This window comes from Microcaecilia unicolor, chromosome 2 (genome assembly GCF_901765095.1).
Source record: "Microcaecilia unicolor chromosome 2, aMicUni1.1, whole genome shotgun sequence".
Taxonomy (NCBI): domain Eukaryota; kingdom Metazoa; phylum Chordata; class Amphibia; order Gymnophiona; family Siphonopidae; genus Microcaecilia; species Microcaecilia unicolor.
The window spans coordinates 645,112,036-645,132,444 of record NC_044032.1 but is presented as its reverse complement, the minus strand read 5'-3'; the positions used below and the strand labels follow the sequence as shown (position 1 = coordinate 645,132,444).

General features: G+C 43.7%; 1 protein-coding gene across 1 annotated transcript in view; it reads left to right on the top strand.

Moving 5' to 3' along the window:
- Positions 1-20,409, top strand: part of SLC25A31 (solute carrier family 25 member 31) — a 98,870-nt gene that overhangs the window by 26,647 nt on the left and 51,814 nt on the right. Inside the window, exon 3 of the mRNA XM_030191754.1 lies at positions 19,736-19,853. Within this exon, the coding sequence (XP_030047614.1) occupies positions 19,736-19,853 (118 nt within the window). The remainder of the gene's footprint in view (positions 1-19,735; positions 19,854-20,409) is intronic.

Genomic DNA, 20,409 nt, shown 5'->3' with positions numbered 1-20,409 from the left:
ACGTTCCAGCCAGGAGAGAAGGTTTGGCTAAGCACCCGGTACCTGAAGCTGCGGCTCCCATCACTCAAGTTTGCCCCTCGCTTCATTGGGCCGTTTGCGGTGCGCTCCAGGATAGGCGCGGTGACTTATCGGCTGCACCTGCCCGGTCAACTCAGAGTACACAATGCCTTCCACGTGTCTCTCTTGAAACCTTTCCGCAGGTCCAAGTGGCATCCGGAACCTAAGAGGGTGGTCGTGCCAGAGAGTGATCCAGACCCCGAGTACGAGGTGGACCGGATTCTGGACTCGAAGCTACGTGGAGGGAGGTTGTTCTACCTGTTGTCCTGGAAACACTTCGGACCCGAAGACAACTCCTGGGAGCCAGCAACCAACGTCCATGCTCCAGACCTGGTCCGTGAGTACCATTCCCTCCATCCTAATCGACTCGGACCAGGGAGACGGGGGAGGCGTCAGGGGGGGATACTGTTACGTTCCTCACCTGATTCCAGGCCTGCGCGTCTGATTCACCGGCGAGGTGCGGTCCGGCAGTGCTAGCCGGCTTTTTGATGTTTCTCCAGGATGGGTCGGTTTCAGTTTCCCAAGTCTGGCAGCCGTCATCCGGTTTAGAGCACAGGCAGTGGCCATCTTGGCTAGCTCAGGAGGGGGCAGCCATCTTGTGTAAACGAGATCAGGAAGGAACTCCATATTTGGTCTTGGGAGGATCTCCTATGGGGGCAGCCATGTTGATTTCACCTGAGTGTGGTTTGCTCAGATTTTCTCACTATTTAAAGCACTGCCTCCAGGCCTTCATTGCTTCGTCCTCTTTTGTTCCGAGGAGATGCTGTCGGAGTGCTGTTCACCGACCGCCTTCTGTTCCTGTTTTTTCCTGTGTACCAGACCTTGGCTAGTTATTTCGGATTTTGCTTGTTTGCTGCCTGCCTTGACTCTGGACTGATTTGGACTATTTCTTGGCCTGTTGGAGTACTGGTTCTGGACAGTGTCTGTTTCCTGCTTTCCTGGTCAGCGGCTGTGCAACCCCGCCGGTTCCTGAAGTCCTGGTGGCCGCCTGCAGCTGGGGGCTTAACTCCCGGTGAACGGTGGTCGCTTCCCAGGTGAAGCTTGGGGTTGTCTGGCTGCCTGACCGAGTGTGGTGTCACTCCATCTCTGCCGTGCTCAGTCGGGGCACAGGGGCTCACCACTACCGGGTCATAACAAGAAGGAAGGTGTTAGGCAGGATAGAAGGTGGACTGTAATAACTGTGTGGATTGGTGAGGTAGTTTTGTAAGGCTATGGGTTCTCTTTGTAGGCCTTGTTGAAGAGATGTGTCTTCAGAGATTTGCGGAAGTTAGTTATTTCGTCAATAGCTTTCAGGGCTATAGGTAATGCATTCCACAACTGCGTACTCATGTAAGAGAAGGTGGTGGCGTGTATCAGCTTGTATTTTAGTCCTTTACAGCTGGGGAAGTGCAGATTGAGAAATTTGCCGGATTATCTTATGGCGTTTCCGGGAGGCAAGTCCATAAGGTTTAGCATGTAGATTGGGGCGTCTGCGTGAATGATTTTGTGTACAATCGTGCAAATCTTGACCGCAATGCGTTCCTTGAGTGGGAGCCAGTGAAGTTTCTCTCTTAGGGGTTTTGCACTTTCATATTTAGTTTGTCCTTGTCTGAGTCAGTCAGTTCTGTCAGGGAGGGGAAGAGTGCTCCTTGCTGAATCAGCATGACCTCGAATTCACAGCTCTAAGCAGAGAGTACAGAAAGATGAAGTTTGAAGGTTGAGCCTTTAGCTATGTAGGTGATGGGTCATAACTGGCCTGTCAGTAGTCAGAAAAGTGCAAATCAATTCAGCCCTTAGAGAACTTTTGTCCGATACCGATGATGAGCGCTTGTGGGAGGAAGAGGAAGATCCCAGATACTTTTCTGAAGAAGAGTCATATGGAGGCATATTTTCAAAGCACTTAGCCTTCTAAAGTTCCATAGGTTTCTATGGAACTTTGGAAGGCTAAGTGCTTTGAAAATATGCCTCATGGGGTCCCCTCTGATCCTACTCCACCAGATGAAAGAAGGATGTCTCCGCCTGTGAGGTTTTTTTTTTCCTCCTTTGTTCGGGAAATGTCTAAGGATATTCCCTTCCCTATGGAAGTTGTGGATGAGCCCAGGGCCGAGATGCTCGAGGTCTTGGATTATCCTCCGCCTACAGAGGTTGCAATGGCTCCCTTGCATAACACAATCAGGGAAGTTCTTATGCGAAACTGGTCGTTCCCTCTCTCTAATCCAGTGGTCCCTAAAAAAGCTGAGTCCCAGTACAGAGTCCTTGGAGAGCCGGTGATGGTGAAGTCTCAACTACCTCATAATTCCATGGTGGTGGATTCTGCTGTCAAGAGAGCCAAGAGTACTAGAGACTATGCCTCGGTGCCCCCAGGCAGAGAGTCTAGGACCTTGAATTCTTTTGGGAGAAAGACGTATCAGGCCGCTATGCTCGCAGCCAAGATTCTACACGAGCATCCAATTGCGGAACTCTGTGAGGCAACTGTCCAGTTTGGTCGAAGCGCTTCCTCTGGAGCTCGCTGAACCTTTTCACCAGGTGGTCAGGCAGCAGAAGGCATGTCGAAAATTCCTGGCCAGAGGTACTTACGACACTTTTGATGTGGCATCCCAGTAGCTGCTCAAGGTATAGTGATGCGCAGACTGTCATGGCTGCGCGTCTCTGACCTGGATCATAAGACCCAGCAGCGAATGGCGGATGTTCCTTGCCAGGGGGATAACCTTTTTGGCGAAAAAGTAGAGGATATGGTTGATCAGATCACCATGATGCTATGGATTCTCTCTCCCGCCGGGCGTCTTCTACCACCTCCTCATCTAGGAGGTTTTTTAGAGGGAAGAGGAGTGCTCCCTATTCCTATAATAGGAGTAGGTACATTCCTGCTTCTCGGTAGCCTGTCCAGGCTCAGTCCCAGCGCGCTTGTACCCGTCAACGGCGTGTGCCTAAGGCCCCTCCGGCTCCCCAGCAAAAGCAAGGGATGGGCTTTTGACTGGCTCCAGTGCAGCATAGCCTCAGAAAAAGTGTCCGTGCCGGACAGCTTGCCGGTTGGAGGGCGGTTGATATTTTTTCACCAAAGGTGGCCTCTCATAACCTCTGACCGGTGGGTTCTTCAAATAGTCCGATTAGGCTACATCCTCAATCTGATATCCAAACCTCTAAATTGCCCACCGGACGCTCATTCTTACAGCTCCCAACACAGGCAGGTACTTGCAGAGGAACTCTCCGCCCTTCTAAAGGCCAATGTGGTCGAACCCGTTCCACCAGGGGAAGAAGGGCTGGGATTCTATTCCAGGTACTTCCTTGTGCAAAAGAAAACAGGGGTGATGCATCCCATCCTAGACCTAAGGGCCCTGAACAAATTCCTAGTCCGAGAAAAGTTCAGGATGTTTTCTCTCGGCACCCTTCTTCCCATGATTCAGGAAAATGATTGTCTATGCTCTCTGGACTTAAAGGATGCCTATACCCACATCTCGATACTCCCAGCTCACAGGAAGTATCTGCGATTTCGGTTGGGAACTCGGCACTTTCAGTACTATGTACTGCCCTTTGGCCTCGCATCTGCGCCCAGGGTTTTCACAAAGTGCCTGGCAGTTGTCGCAGCATCGCTACGCAGACTGGGAGTGCATGTTTTCCCTTATTTCGACGATTTGCTGGTGAAGTGCACCTCGGAGGCGGGCGCTCTACAGTCCATGCGGATGATTATTCGGGTGCTAGAACTTCTGGGCTTCGTGATCAATTCCCATCTTGTCCCCCAGTAAAACGCTCAAAAATACTAGCCCAATTAAACACCATCGAGCTGCAATAGCGTGCCTACTAGAAACTGAGCATGCGAAATTGCGCCATTCATGGGTAGGCAAGTGTAATTACTCCACGGGCAGTGGAGTAGCAATTTTAATTAAAAAGGGCCTGCCTTGCCAGTCACACATGGTACACAGGGACAAAGAAGGGAGAATAGCTTTGATTCATGTATCTCTCTGGGGGGAAAAATTTTTTCTATGTTCTACATATGGACCAAACATATACTCCCCTCAATTTTTTTCAAACATTAATATCACTGGGTTTCCAATATGCAGATGCACCTTGGGTGTGGGCAGGAGACTTTAACCAAATAATGGATCAGCAAATAGATAGATCAGGAAGCCAACCTGGGGTGAGAACAGGCAGCGGCAAGGGATTACCCTTTATGTGCAATTCCCTGAGCCTCATAGATGTATGGCGCCTCCTTAACCCGACAAAGCGGGATTATACACATCAATCCAAAGTACACCAATCTTGGTCACGCATAGACTATTTCCTTCTGTCTCAAAATTGGTTTTTCAAAGAACAACGAGTAGAAATTGGCCCCATGGAAGTCTCAGACCAACCACTCATTAATTTGGCTGGACCTAAAATTTGAGATTCCAGGAGAAAGGAGCCGCTGTTGGCGGTTCCCAGCTTACAAATACCGGGACCCCACCTTTTTGGCTTATCTGAGAGAACAATGGGACTGAAACGTGGAGAACAACGCAGCATCCTGCGACTCATCAGTTATACTTTGGGAAGCCTCGAAAGCGGTTTTGAGGGGTGAGGTGATAGCTTACACGAGTGCCTAGGCCAAGAGGCTATCAGCAGACATTCTTAGACTTGAGCGGGAATATAAAAAGGCTATGAAATTATTCATATCCCATCTATCTCAAAAAACTCGGGACAATATGTCTGCAGCCTTGGCAGCACTTAACTCATTAATTCACGAACAAACCAAAAAACAATTAGAAGCGAGGCGCCCACACTTTCATAGATTTGGAAATAAATCTGGGAAACTGCTTGCAAACATTGCCTGCAAGAGCTCCAGGAGACAGCGAATATCGGAGATAATTAGCCCTGGAGGTTTAAAGATAAATAGACCTGAGGGACTCACCCAAGCATTTTATGATTACTTTACCAAAATGTTTGCCAAAAAAAATACTGATGAAGGACCATCTGTTATTGATTATCTGGAGGATGCAGGACTACCTAAGCTGTCTCCGGCTGCTCAGACCCAGCTCTCCCAACCACTTAGAGCTCAAGAAGTACAGAAAGTAATAAAATTGCTTCCTTTGGGATCAGCCCCGGGCCCAGATGGCCTGTCAAGTGAATATTATAAAATGTTGCCCCTGCAATTTTGTAGCTCTCTTATAGACTACTATGAGTCCGTGGTACAACAGGGCTCCTTTCCACCACATGCAAATAAGGCTTTAGTTACTTTGATACCAAGCCAGGCAAACCACGAGACCGGTTGGAACCTTACAGGCCAATATCATTATTAAATGTAGATATTAAAATCTTGGCATGGGTCTTAGCAGACCGCCTGGCGGTGCATTTACCCACTCTGGTGGGAGACCACCAAGTGGGATTTGTGCGGGGTAGGCACTCAACTTAAAATGTCCACAAGATCCTTCTATTTATCACCCACTGCCAGTCCTTTAGAATACCACTGCTGTTGACCAGCCTAGATGTGGAAAAAGTGTTCGACAAGGTTAACTGGAACTACTTATTCAGGGTATTGTCCTATGTAGATGTGGGGAGCTGGTGTTTTCAAGCAATAGAGACTCTTTACAGAAGACTGTCAGTCAACACAATGAGATCACCTCCTCTGGAAGTGCAGGTTGGGACAAGACAGGGGTGCCCCCTTTCCCCATTGCTACTTTTGTTATATTTAGAACCCCTTTTGCGAACTGTTCTAGCAGACCCTGATATAATGGGAGTTACCCTCCCAACACAATCACTAAAAATACTGGCCTTTGCGGATGATCTGTTGTTGACACTCACTGCCCCACAGAGGTCTCTGCCTCATCTGTTGTCAGCTGTTGATGAATTTGGGTATTTTTCGGGCTTCTCACTTAATTTTCAAAAGTCTATGGCTCTGCCAAACCAAATGGAGATAAAAGAATGTTGGGAGGGAGACTTTCCACTGAAATGGGCACAACACTCATTAACTATGTATTTCTCTTCTCCAGAACTGGTATTCACCATTTACAGATCTATGTAAGCCACATTGAGCCTGCAAATAGGTGGGAAAATGTGAGATACAAATGTTAAAAATAAATAAATAAACTTACTTGGGAGTGCAGATTCCAGTGGACCTAACCTGTTTATACTCTTCAAACATGGAACCATTAAAAAAAAAAGAGCTGGGGACATCTTGGGAAGCTGGCAGGCCCTTCCACTTTTTCTATTTGGGCGAGCAGCGTTATACAACATGGTCCTTTTTTCCTATTTGGATTTACACATATCAAATGCTACCTTTATATTTACAACATAGGGACAAGCGATGGTTACACAAACAATTAAATTTATTCCTATGGCAAGGAAAAGGGGCCCAAATGAATATCTTGAGAGCTCAGCTTCCCCGTAACATGGGAGGACTGGGTGTATTAAATATACATTTATTTTCCATAGCAAGCTGCTTGAGACACATATCAGACTGGCTCCGGGCTACATCCTTTTTTTCTTGCACCACTGCGGAAACCCGATTATTTGGTCAATTACACTTTGCTGACTGGCTCCATGCGCCGGGGGGACGCGTGGAGCCCCTGGGCCCGATCTCTCAAATCTTTCGCCCATTGAGACAAACCTGGCGTTGGCTGAGTAGATTCTTCTCTTTAAACAGAGAGGTCTCTCCTTTGCTGCCAATAAGGGCAGCAAATAGTTCTACATTGTCCTTTCAATGTTGGGCCTTCCGGGGGATCCAGTATCTTTACCATGTGCTGTCAGAGTGGGCAGAGATTAAGTCACTTGAAGAACTTTGTGAGGAATTCAGATTAGAAAGTAAGGATATATTTGCTTATGCACAACTATGCCATTGTATTAAGTCATTGCCTAAAAGCAGATATTTCGGACAAGTATAATGAGATATTGGGTCTAGATGCTCAGCTGAGAGTACCTCTGAAATATTTTCATGCACACCTCAAAGACTCTGTCAAAGCCTTTGATTACACCGGGGTGGCCAGCAGTGGAGTGAGGAACTGCACACTCACCTTCGGACTGAGCAGGTGGAGGCCAGCTTGATGGCAGTATATAGTCTGACAGAAAATGCAGCTTGGTGGGAGATACAGTATAAATTCATACTAAGGCTGCACATATCACCCCGCAGAGCCTTTCGGGCCACGCTCCGGGACAGTGACCTCTGCCCTAGGTGTGCAGCCGAAGACACCCACCTGGGACATATGTTTTGAACGTGTCCAAGAGTGAAGGGTTTCTGGAGAGATTTGTCTCTGCATGTATCCACCCTATGACGGACGTCATGGACTGCCACTCCTACTCAACTATTGCATAGTTTTAACATCCAAAGGCATGCCCCAGTGAGAATGAAGGCCTTTTTGCAAAGAACAGTGCTTATGGGCAAAAAAATAATCTTGCAACTGTGGTTAAATTCAGAGTGTCCAACTATCGCGCATTGGCGCTCTGCAATGATGCATATGTGCTCCCTGGAAAGACGGAGTATCCCCGACTTATCTTCTAAACGAGGAGAGACATTTTGTGCAACATGGGCCCCTTTTTGGGACTCACCCATATAGCTCGGCAGTAAAATCTTGAATTCCTAAAAGGGTCAGGGGAAGGGTTGGGAGGGTGGGATCGAAATGAGATTTGGGAAGCAGAAGGGGGGGGGAATATATAAATGCCTGTTATGACACTCTCTTGACTTCTTACAAGAGCTGTTTCTGTTTGCTCATGATGGTTTCTGGATAAGTTGTATATCAAGAATGTTGTAAAATATGTTTAGTGTCAATAAACATAATTGAGAAAAAAAAATAATTTAATTGGTTAGCTTCAATTGGTTAGTTTCTCAAGCACAACTGTTTTCCATGTCACTTGTACTCCACAAGTATTGAAGCTTGGAAAGTACTTTTAGCTCTTTATATGGGAGAGTATTTTGAGAATTAGTGGTTCAGAGACCAACAACAGGTTTCCTCAAAGGTGATTACCTTAACATTTTATTTATTTATTTATTAGGATTTATTTACTACCTTTTTGAAGGAATTCACTCATAATAGATCAAACATGAGCAATAGGCAACTACAGCAGTAGAAATATTCAAATAACAATACAAAGTATGGCATAGTATACTACTTACAATGTCAACACAATACGTAATAGAACATTTTAACTGATAGTGAAGGGTAAAGCAAATATGGAACATATAGCTAGGTAAGAGAGTAAAAAGAGTTAGAAAGTAAGGTGACTAATTTAAAGAAAGTTGCACATGAGGTCAGAGCAGTGATTAAATATTATCTCAGCTAGGGTAGGAGTGGATAAACATGTCCTGCTGCAGTATGTGCAGCCCGTGTCACTCCCTGTGTGCGTGAGTGAGACTAACAAGTTAGTTACTTCTTCCATTAAAGACCTAGTTGAAGAGCCCAGCTTTCACCTGCTTCTTGAAGTAGAGATAGTCTTGTGTTAAGCGGAGCCTTTCAGGCAGTGCATTCCAGAGTATGGGGGTTACTCCGGAAAAGGCTTGCTTGCGGGTATCACATCGTGTAATGTCTTTTGGAGAGGGTGTGGTTAGTGATAGTCCTTGAGAGGACCTTAGTGTCGTTGGCAGTGTGTAGAGGATCATCCTATTCTTCAGGTACTCAATTTCCTTTGAGGGCCTTGAAGATCAGACATAGAGTTTTAAATTTAGCCCTGTATTGTACTGGTAGCCAATGAAGTTTTTGCAAAAATGGTATGATGTGGTCACGTCACTTTCAACCTTTCTATTAGTCTTGCTGGTGCAGGCCCTTTGTAGTCAGACCATTGTATAGTGCATTGCAGGAAACCAGTTTTGATGTTATCATGGCATGCACAACTGGGATAAGATTTACCTTCTCAATGTAAGAAGAGAGGCAGCGTAGCTGTCGCAAATAGTAGAAGCAGCTCTTGAAGGTTGCTTGGATTTGGGGAATCAGAGTAAGTATTGAATCTAACTGTATTCCAAGGTACATCAAGTTTGAAGATAAATCAAAAGTGCTAAGAGTAATTTTAGACTCTAAGCTGTTCAATAGAAATCAAACAAAATAAAACATGGAAAAGAAAATAAGATGATACCTTTTTTATTGGACATAACTTAATACATTTCTTGATTAGCTTTCGAAGGTTGCCCTTCTTCGTCAGATCGGAAATAAGCAAATGTGGTAGCAGATAGCTGTATCTATGTGGTAGCGGTGGCTGTATCTAGAAGCTTGTTGGGCTATGTAGAGAGAGGTGTGACCAGCAGAAGAAAGGGAGTGTTGATGCCCCTGTATAAGTCATTGGTGAGGCCCCATCTGGAGTATTGTGTTCAGTTTTGGAGGCCGTATCTTGCTAAGGATGTAAAAAGAATCGAAGCGGTGCAAAGAAAAGCTACGAGAATGGTATGGGATTTGCGTTACAAGACGTATGAGGAGAGACTTGCTGACCTGAACATGTTCACCCTGGAGGAAAGGAGAAACAGGGGTGATATGATACAGACATTCAAATATTTGAAAGGTATTAATCCGCAAACGAACCTTTTCCGGAGATACGAAGGCGGTAGAACGAGAGGACATGAAATGAGATTGAAGGGGGGCAGACTCAAGAAAAATGTCAGGAAGTATTTCTTCACGGAGAGAGTGGTGGATGCTTGGAATGCCCTCCCCCGGGAGGTGGTGGAGATGAAAACGGTAACGGAATTCAAACATGCGTGGGATAAACATAAAGGAATCCTGTTCAGAAGGAATGGATCCTCAGGAGCTTAACCGAGATTGGATAGCAGAGCCGGTAGTGGGAGGCGGGGCTGGAGGTTGGGAGGTGGGGATAGTGCTGGGCAGACTTATACAGTCTGTGCCAGAGCCGGTGGTGGGAGGCGGGACTGGAGGTTGGGAGGCAGGGATAGTGCTGGGCAGACTTATACGGTCTGTGCCAGAGCCGGTGGTGGGAGGCGGGACTGGAGATTGGGAGGCAGGGATAGTGCTGGGCAGACTTATACGTCTGTGCCAGAGCCGGTGGTTGGGAGGCGGTGCTGGTGGTTGGGAGGCGGGGATAGTGCTGGGCAGACTTATACGGTCTGTGCCCTGAAGAACACAGGTACAAATCAAAGTAGGGTATACACAAAAAGTAGCACACATGAGTTGTCTTGTTGGGCAGACTGGATGGACCGTGCAGGTCTTTTTTCTGCCGTCATCTACTATGTTACTATGTATATATAAGAGAAACATCAAAGCATTACTTTGACAGTCTGACAGAGTGGGAGGGTGGGAGTATGCATGGGGACATCAAAGCATTTCATTGATATTCTAACGGGATGGGTGTTGGTAGGTGAGGAGGGTAATAAACAGAGAAATACAACTTTATGGTTTATAATGGGTTAGAAAACCCAGATCCTTATTAAGTCCTGTCTGCTGGGTGTTAAAATATTCAATCATTCTTATTTCAAAGGTCTGAATGTTCCTGTATTGTTTTAAAATTATCTTTCAGTGTTCTTACTGTGAAATCACTGGTGCAGTGTTCTTGTCTTGTCAAGTGTTGGCCCACAGGGGTGGGGGCTTAACTGGCACCGGCTATTTTCATGTAATGTCTGTGCAGCTTGAATCTTGTCTTAAGCATCTGGCCTGTTTCTCCAATGTAGCATCCTACGTTACATTTTTTACACTGAATGATATATACCACATTGGAAGATGAGCATGTAAAATAGTCCTTTATGTTGAATATTTTTCCTTTGTGAATGACTGTGGGGTCTTGTGAAATGTTTTGGCATAGCTTGCAGCTGGATGTGTTACAGGGAAACTCTAAGCTGACATTTGAGTTTCAGATAAATGAATTGGTAACGAGAGGGTTTTTTTTTCAATGTTTTCATTGTTTGAGGGCAGTTAGATCATCATTGAGTCCTTTAAGCTTCTTTTATGATAGCTCAGGCTGTCCTGATACCACACCTAGATTATTGTAATTTATTGTATTGTTCAATTGCTAAAACGAAGAGGTTACATTTATTACAGAATACATCTGCTAGATTAATTTTCAATTTAGGTAAATTCCATGAAGCCACTCCTCTTTTAAATAGATTACACTGGCTTAAACTAGAATCTCATTTACTTTAAAATTGCCTGGATGGTATACAAAAACTTCTAAAATCAGAATCTGTGATTGGGATTCTTTCATTTACAGTCAATAGAAACCTTTTAAGAAGTATGAAATGATTAATGTGTGTGTGTGTTTTTCACCTCACTATCTCTCTCTCTAGTTGTTGGATTGATTTTCTGCTGTCCTATCCAGTTTTGTAGTTCTTTTCTGTTTCCGCTTGACATTGTAAACCGTTTTGACTTCCTTTTGAAAGGCGGCATATAAATATCTGAATAAACGGAAACATTTGCTTTTCAGTGTGCCAAGATGTGGAATAATATTACTATAGAACTTCATCTAATAACACTATATTTGTTTTTTTTGTTTTGCAAGGCTCTTAAAATGTGTTTATTTTTGAATCAGCAATTTAGGTTTATTAAACAATTGAAGATATTTTGAACATAGGACTGTGACCGGTATTTATGTTGTTAATTTCCTTCCTTCTGGAAGTTTTCTTCAGATTGTAATCTGCTTTACACCATTTGGTTAAAAGCGGAATAAAAATAACACAATAAACAATAACGTCGCTATAGATGGTTTCCTCTTCCCTACATGCATCACTTTGCAGTTGCTCACATTGTCATCTGCCATTTGGACGCCCAGTCTCCCAGTCTCGTAAGTTCCTGTTGTGGTTTAACAGCTTTGTGTTGTCAGCAAATTTGATCACCTCACTCATTTTTCCTGTTTCCAGGTGATTTATAAATATGTTAAAAAGCAGTGGTCCTAGCACAGAGTCCTGGGGAACTCTACTATTTACCTTTCTCCATTGAGAATAGTGACCATTTAACCCTATTCTCTGTTTTGTATCTTGAAAGAGAAGGGGGATGGGATTTGATATACCTCTTTTCTGTGGTTACATAGTAATGTATGTAAAACATAGGAGAAAATGTTTTTTTTCTCTCAACACATAGTTAAGCTCTGGAAATCATTTATAGGGGATGTAGGAAAAGCAATTTAATGTAGCTGTGCTTAAAAAAGGTTTTACTACTACTACTTAACATTTCTAGAGCGCTACTAGGGTTATGCAGCGCTGTACAGTTTAACAAAGAAGGACAGTCCCTGCTCAAAGGAGCTTACAATCTAAAGGACGAAATGTCAAGTTGACAAAAGACACATTCCTGTAGGAAAAGTCCACAAACTATTATTAAAGTAGACCTAAGGAAAGCTACAACTAGTCTCTGGAGGTAAGGAGCATGGAATCTTACAACTTTTTTTGGATAAGATGTAAAAATAATAGAGATTTTACCATTGTTTGAAACATAATTTGAAAGAAGACACGGAAATAAGTTGAAATTTGCACACAAAATTGATTTTATTTTTTACCAAGGTGTAAACTGTAAGGGGTGAAGGAACACTTTTTAAGCACTAAATTTAAAAAGGTGCTGGATATGATTTTCTGAGGCTTTTTCCTTGCTGAAAAAGAATTGCTATAAAAATGTATAAAAAATATATTTAAAGAACGTGATTAAAGAATTTGATCAATAATTGAAAGGTAGTTTTTAAATGTGATATTGTATTCTTTGGATAATGTGAAACCACAGAATTTTATAAAGACAACATAGACACCTATGTGCCATAATAAAATGCTGTAGGTTCTTTGATCCTGGCCTACTAGGTCACAGATGCAAATGCCCACATTACTCCTGATCTGAGCCAGGTGTAAATGTGTGTATGTGTGTGTGTGTGTGTGTATGTACTTGCATATTTTATAAAATATGTTCATACATTCCAACTCCACCGCTGTTCGACCCAAATTATGACCCTGGGAAGGCCTGCATGGTATGTGTATATAACATCATGTGTACTTATACGCATGTATACTTCCACACAATTTTTTTGGCCTTTTCTATGTGTAAAACAAGTTTACATGTGGAAAAACCTCTATAAAATTACCCCCTTAGTACTTCCTTGTGCACTAATAGTTACCTTGCCAACCACTATAAAACACAGCATCATACAACCTTGTAAATGTAATTGAATCAATGTAATCTCTAACAACTGTTAAATGTAAGCCACATTGAACCGAAACTCGTTTTTGGATAATTGTGGGATACAAGCATGAATAAATAAAAATAAATAAAATAACTTACCAAAGTGTGTTAACAGTAAAACAAACGATAATGTGTTAATCGGGCAGTTCTATAACCGGGCGCTTTGGTTTGGGTGCCCTGATGCAGCATAGGGAGTGACTGTTCTATAATGGCATCAGGGCACTCAGATTCTGTTATACAATTGTAGTGAAAAGTGCTCAGGAAAGAACGGGCAATCGCAGAACCTAGTAATACTCTGCCAGAGACAGAAATTCACCCAGCATAGTAATTCTCTGGACTCTTGTGTCTAAGGAATGGTACTACAGAACATTGTACCCAATGAAGAAATATGCCAAAGTGAAAATATATATTTATTATAGAACTAGTGCAACCAAGCCCGTTTTGTCAAAAATGAAATGGGCCCTAGGAAGGCTCTCGTCTAAGCGATTTCTCCTCTCTCCCCTGCCCTCCCCTCCATGTTCTGCAATTCTTCCTTCCCATCCTCCCCCCCCCATGTCCCGCAATTCTTCCCTCCCTGCGATTCTGACCTCCCCTCCATGTGCATTGATTCTCCTGTGCCCTGCTGTCCCCTCCGTATGCAGCGATTCTTCCTTCGCCTCCCACCCCCTCCATGTCCAGCGATTTTCCCCTGCCCTGCCCTCCCCTCCGTATCCCCGGATTCTGGCCTCCCCTCCATGTCCAGCGATTGTCCTCTGCCCTGGCCTCCCCTCTGTTGAGCTCACGTCCCCTCCAGCGTTCCGTTGCCTTCACTTGCATTCGTAGCATCCTGACGTCAGCTCGCCTCCAGTGTTCCCTTCCCTCTTACTGTTCCACCCTCCTCTGATGTCATTTCGTCTTTATGCAAGGGCGGGACAGTGAGAGGGAAGGGAATGCTGGAGGCTTGCTGGCGTCAGGATGTTACGAAGCCAGCCAGCCAGCCATAAATCGTTGAGGTACAAATTATTATATTAGATAATAATAATTAGCGAAATGGCAAACAAGCACACAAAATAATTACTGCTCGAATTACACCAAAGATCTGAATAGGAATGACACAAAAATAGATATCTGTATGTATATATTTATTTATAGTACATTTATACCCCACATTCTGTTACAGTACTAAGAATTATACCTGAGAAAATATTTATAAGCCAAATAAATTCGGCTAAGAAACCATACTCATGAAAGGTAACACAGCCTTTGGCAGACTAGAAATAGTAACTAATTGTCCCCAAATTACAGGAGTGAACCCCGATTTCTCACCATCACAAGCCACATGCTGCACAGTAGGGTCTCTGGATGAAAAAGAGGATTTTACCGTTCAGCTCAAGCTGTGTCCACAGCAAGCCAACCAGTAAATATCTGGTTAGTGTAGAGATACTACTACTACTTAACATTTCTAAAGCGCTACTGGAGTTTCACAGTGCTGTACAATTTAACATAAAAGGACAGGCCCTGCTCAAAGAGCTTACAATCTAAAGGACAAGTGAGTAGTCAATTCGATAGGGGCAGTCAAATTGGGGCAGTCTGGATATCCTGAAGGTAAGAGTTAGGTGCCGAAGGCAGCACTGAAGAGGTAGGCTTTAAGCAGAGACTTGAAGATGGGCAGGGAGGGGGCTTGACGTAAGGGCTCAAGAAGGTTGTTCCAGGCATAGGGTGAGGCGAGGCAGAATGGGCGGAGCCTGGAGTTGGCAGTGGTGTAGATAGGTTACAGATCTCACCAGCACTGGTAGCTGCTCTCTCATGCAAGGTTAGAAGCCATAATTCTCAGCTTACACTTCTCTGTATTGTTGTTATGCAGAGAGGCTCAATACTTAGAAGGCAGAAAGAGACAGTGTCACTCCGATCCACTGGTTATGAGCCCTTAAGCCTAGGCCGAAGTCAAAAGGGGTCTAGAAAAGGCCTGGGGTGGACCAAACCGCAACAGGACAATAATAGAACTCAGGGTACTCACCCAGAACTCCAGACACCCAAGGAATGGGGCCGAACACCTCCAAGGAAAGGGAACTACAGGCGATGTTTGGATTGCACCAACAGATAGGCAGGACCCAGATACCGAAGGAGGAGACACAGGAACCAGCTGCGTTCCCCAGGGGTTGAGCACCTGGGTGCAGGCAGCCGACAGGACTTGATGGACAAACAGCGGAAGCAGAAGTTGAAGCAGGCAAAGCTGAACCAGACTGACAGAAACAAGGCAGACCAGGCAGAGCCCAGCACAACAGGGAAAATTAGGAAACTAAACAAGAAGGGAAAATAGGCAGCACACAAAACTCCAAGGCACAAACAACACACATCTAGAAGGACACAGAAGACAAACACTACAGCCAGTCAAACAGAGAGCACAGCCCAGCTGCAGAGAGTAGCTAATTAAGCACAAAGATGGAACACTGAGAAAACTCTGACAAGCCAGCAACCAGACAAACACAAAGAGGGAGGAAACAGACTCCCCCCAGAGCACAGAGCAACCAGCTCACAAGAAATTAAGGTCAGAGGCTTATAGCAGGAAAACCCTAACGCCAAAGCAGCGTTTACCTGAAACTGCAGGTTAAAGTAGATCCTGGCTACTGATGTCTGTAGGTGCAGATGTCAGCCCCCACCCAGCTGACCAATCAGATGCAAGTCCCACCCAGCTTCCGGAGCAGAGAGGTTTCCAGCTCCTCTCTAGTCTGTTAGCAGAGTGGGTTCCAGCCTTTCCTAGCCTGTTTAGCAGAAGCATAACAGACAGTCTCTCTCCAGAGCTATCAGCTGTTTTGGCCCAATCAGATCACACATTCCTCCTGTCCAGCAAATGAAATGCAGGCCTGGAGAACAATGGTGTCCATAGTTGATTCAGACATACTCCCTGCAAATACCTGTGCTGACCAAGGAGGCCCACAAGCCTGATCTCACACTTGTGTCCGTGTAAGTCTGTCTTGTTATCAACTTCACACCCAAAGATGAACTGCAGATGCTCTCTGGAATGCCAGTGTATCCTTAATCTAGCAGACAGTCTAGAAATATAGGAAGCATTCAGGCAACCATGACAATATTGTCCTCAAAAGATGGCTCCTGTCCTAGTCAGAGTTTGATTCATAGGCTTCAGTACTCAAAGGTGATACACTGGGGACACCTCTATTGAATGCTGGCGTAAACCTGTGTTGATGCTCCTAAATGCAAGTGTGGCCCCTTACACCAGGTCAATGGCAGGCATAAGTGAGAGCACCTAAGCGCAGCAAGCAGTGTGCACAATTTAAAAGTATTCTATAAGTTGCGCTTGCATTGTAAGACATGTGGCTATGTTCCACTCACGCTCAACCCAAATGTATGACCCCTTGCAATTGTAAGCTAAGCTGCTTATGTGCACCCTTACAGAACAGCACTGAGGGTGCCTGCGCATATAAGTGGTGCTTTCTCTTGTAGTTATAGAAGTTACCGTCACATGTCTGTGTTATCTGTTGAAGACTTTTAACACGCATCAACAGGACTGTTAAACTAGCTTTTTTTTTTAATTTTTTTATTTATTTATAATTTCAATATAATACAAGATAAATTCTTGCTAAAGAAAAACAGAACATATAATTTCAAAAAATATACAATATCCTCTCCTTTAAAATAAAAGAGAGAAAAAAAGAAAACAGTACTCTTTCTTAGACCACCAATATGAAAGTTATGGGGGCGTTAGAAATAATCTGGTGGACATCACTCTAAGTAACTTAAGAAAAAAAAAAGAAACGAAAGGCAGGATTTACTCCTCATTATATACACATTAAACCAAGATCTCTTAACATCAGAATCTATCCGGTTATTTTCTTCATTTCTAGGAACACTTTCAGCTGCTCAGGTTCGAAAAACACATATTTTTTTTCCATATAAGTTATCATGCATTTACATGGGTAAGACAAAGTAAATCGTGCACCCAGGTTTTTAATATCATCTCTAAATGAAAGAAAAAGTTTTCTTCTATCCTGTGTGGTCTTCACCACATCAGGATATATCCATATTTTATCACCCATAAAGACTTTTGTTAGATTTTTGAAGTAAAGTTTCATTATTAAGTTTAGGTCCTGTTCAAAAACCATCGATGCCAATAATGTTCTTCTTTCAAGTATCTCAATTTCAGATTGTTCTAGTAAAGCAGTTAAGTTCTGTATTGCCTTTATTTCCTTCAATCTCCCAGTATTTTTATTAAGAGGCAAATAATAAATTTTGTTAACTGGGGGAAAAGACTCTGGAGAGTATTGAAGAATTTCACGCAAGTATTTCTTAAACAATGTCATAGCATCCATTTCTATAGATCTTGGAAAGTTCAGTATACGAAGATTTAAACGTCTGTTGTAGTTTTCGAACTGTTCAATCTTACGATGTATCATTAATTTATCTTTTACCAAAGCTTCTGTCTTCCGCTTTAGGGTGGAAAGATCTTGTACAACAGCATTGTTATTTTCAACCGATTCTTTTTTAAAGACTTCGAATGCATTTTTCAAAACGTCCAGTTTACTCACCACTTGAGCAACTGAAGTAGTCAATGACTGCAAAACGTCCGAAATAGATTCTAACATTGCTGCCATGGGAGCCTCGAGCTCAACTTTGCTAGTCTCTCCGGGGGTTTCAGACCGGGCTCCGACGATAGAGAATCCCGTTGCGCCACTTTCGGACGTCTCAAAGGATTCTAGCCCGCTTCTGAGTCCTGCAGGGCATGGCGGCGGGTTAACATCCGGCGAGGACAAAGTTGTTAGTTCCTGTGAGGGAGAAACTCCACCATTTTCTCCCCCCGCGGAATTCAAACTCAAGCCGGTTTGACGAGGAGTGCTAGTGGCGAATCTGTCCATTGTCATCTGGGTAAGGGCAGTTCTAGGGTTAGTCGTCGGCAAACCCTTAAGTGCCCCCTTCCTCTTGGTGTGAGGCATATTTAAAACTTAGAAGAAAATACTTCTGAATAGAAAAAATCTTATCCACCAGGGAAGATCTCAGCGACGTGGCAGAGCGTCCATCTAGTAATCCGCCATCTTGACACGCCCCCCTGTTAAACTAGCTTTAACACCAGTGCAAAATCTATGCTAATTCCATAATAAGAAGCAATTCATGCAAAATAGTACATTACAGATTAATATATAATCTGTTGTTTGTTATCTATTACCGTGTTTCCCCGAAAATAGGACATCCCCCGAAAATAAGACCTAGTAGAGGTTTTGCTGCAATTGGTACATATAAGGCCTCCCCCGAAAGTAAGACTTAGCAAAGTTTTTCTTTTGAAGCAGGGCCGCCAAGAGCCGGACAACGCCACCCCCGGGCCCCACCCCACATCCAAGATCGCTGGGCCCCCCCTCCACCCGCCCTCCGTCGCTCCCGGAACTAACCTGAAGCGCCTCCTTTCACCTTCGCAGCAGCAGGGCAGACCTCTCCTTCCTTCTGTGCCCCGCCCTCGCGGATGTTACGTCAGGCGAGGGCGGGACACGGAAGGAAGGAGTGGCCTGCCCTGCTGCTGCTTGCTGCGAAGGTGAAAGGAGGCGTTTAAGGTTAGTTCCGGGAGCGACGGAGGGCGGGTGGAGGGGGGGCCCGGTGACCTCAGGTGGGGGGGGCGACCTCGGGTGGGGGGGCGACCCCGATGTTCCCCCGAAAAATAAGACATCCCCTGAAAATAAGACCTAGCACGTCTTGGGGAGCAAAAATTAATATAAGACAGTGACTTATTTTCGGGGAAACACGGTAGTATATATAATGTTAGTACATATCTGTCAGTACATGTAACATTGTGCCTCATTTCAGCCACTAAAATGGGGTGCACTTAGTTCCAATTCTGTGACTGGACTTAAGTGTGCCTTATACAGTACTGGCGCAAACCCACATTGAATGTCAGGTGTAAAGGTCGCACATTTTATTGTAAACTACTTTGATTTAAGCGGTCTATAAATGTGTAAATAAATAAGTGTGCCAAGTGACGCATGTAAGTGATTGTATTCTGTAAGTTAATGTGCATCACTTGGTGCTACTCCCACGGTCAACCCATGCTCCTTCCACATTTACACCCACCTTGGAGTTGTGTGCTATAACACTTAGGCAGTACTTTATAGAATAGCACCTAGTTCACTTGTAAGCAAAACTGCCATTTAAAGGCACCTTGAATGCATGTCAGTGGCACATAGCTCTAGGCGCGAGCTTATAGAATTGCCCTAATTGCCTTTTACCCATTTGCATTAAAGTGTACAAACGTTAACACAGACCTCGTCATGTAAAAATTTAACTACATCTCCCTGATGTGTAGTTAATGCAAATATTATTGTAAAACTTTAACATACTAAATTTAACATGTTTAAATTAATACAAAACTCATTTGCATGTCAGTGCATATTAATGACCCATGTTACTTAAAACGTGTTATGGCAACTGTTAACACACTTCAGTATAAATTGACCTCGTACTATATGATGATCAGAACTGATGTTTCAGAAGATGTAGTATTACCTGGCTTCTTGATTGTGGTTTTGTACTTTTGAACATCCCCATTAAACCATTACATCTGTAATATTTTTTTAAACTGGATTGTCACACATGTAAAAGATTAAGGAAGATGAAATGTAATGTGAGTTTCTGAGCTATTAACTATACACAATCAAGTTTCTGTATTTCAGTTCTGGAAATGGTTTTTAGCAAATCTAGCATCTGGTGGAGCAGCAGGAGCGACATCTTTATGTTTTGTATATCCTCTAGACTTTGCAAGAACTAGATTAGCTGCTGACATCGGGAAAGGTGTGTAAATCTCATAACTTTGTCATCTCATGCAGTCTTTATTAAATGCTATGTTTATGAGACCATGGCCTGCTTCTCTAAGTACTGGTTTTCTCCCTGAGCTTCTACCTATGGGGTGCCCTGGAGAAAAGCTTAGTGAATCAGACTCACAGCGGTATATTAGTGAAAACAAAAGCTTGCAGGAGGTATTTGTATAGATAGAACTTAAATGCTTTTCAACAGATTAATATACGTGCCTCTCAAAGGAAGTGAAGATTGCAGATCCTTATTAACATGGTTATTGAAAGATATGAAGATCACAGCTTTTTCTGACAGATCAAGATAAGAACAGCAGATCTAAATAGTCATAAATGGATGGACAGGTACTTTTTATCCCATATATATAGTCCAAGTAATTATGAAATGAAAACATATATTGGAGACATCTTTAAATAAACTTCCTGGATACATTATTTTTCCCAGAAAAATTATTCAATAGTGTGGGACAGAGTCAGACACTCAGTGCTTATAACATAGTAATATAGTAGATGACAGCAGATAAAGACCTATACGGTTC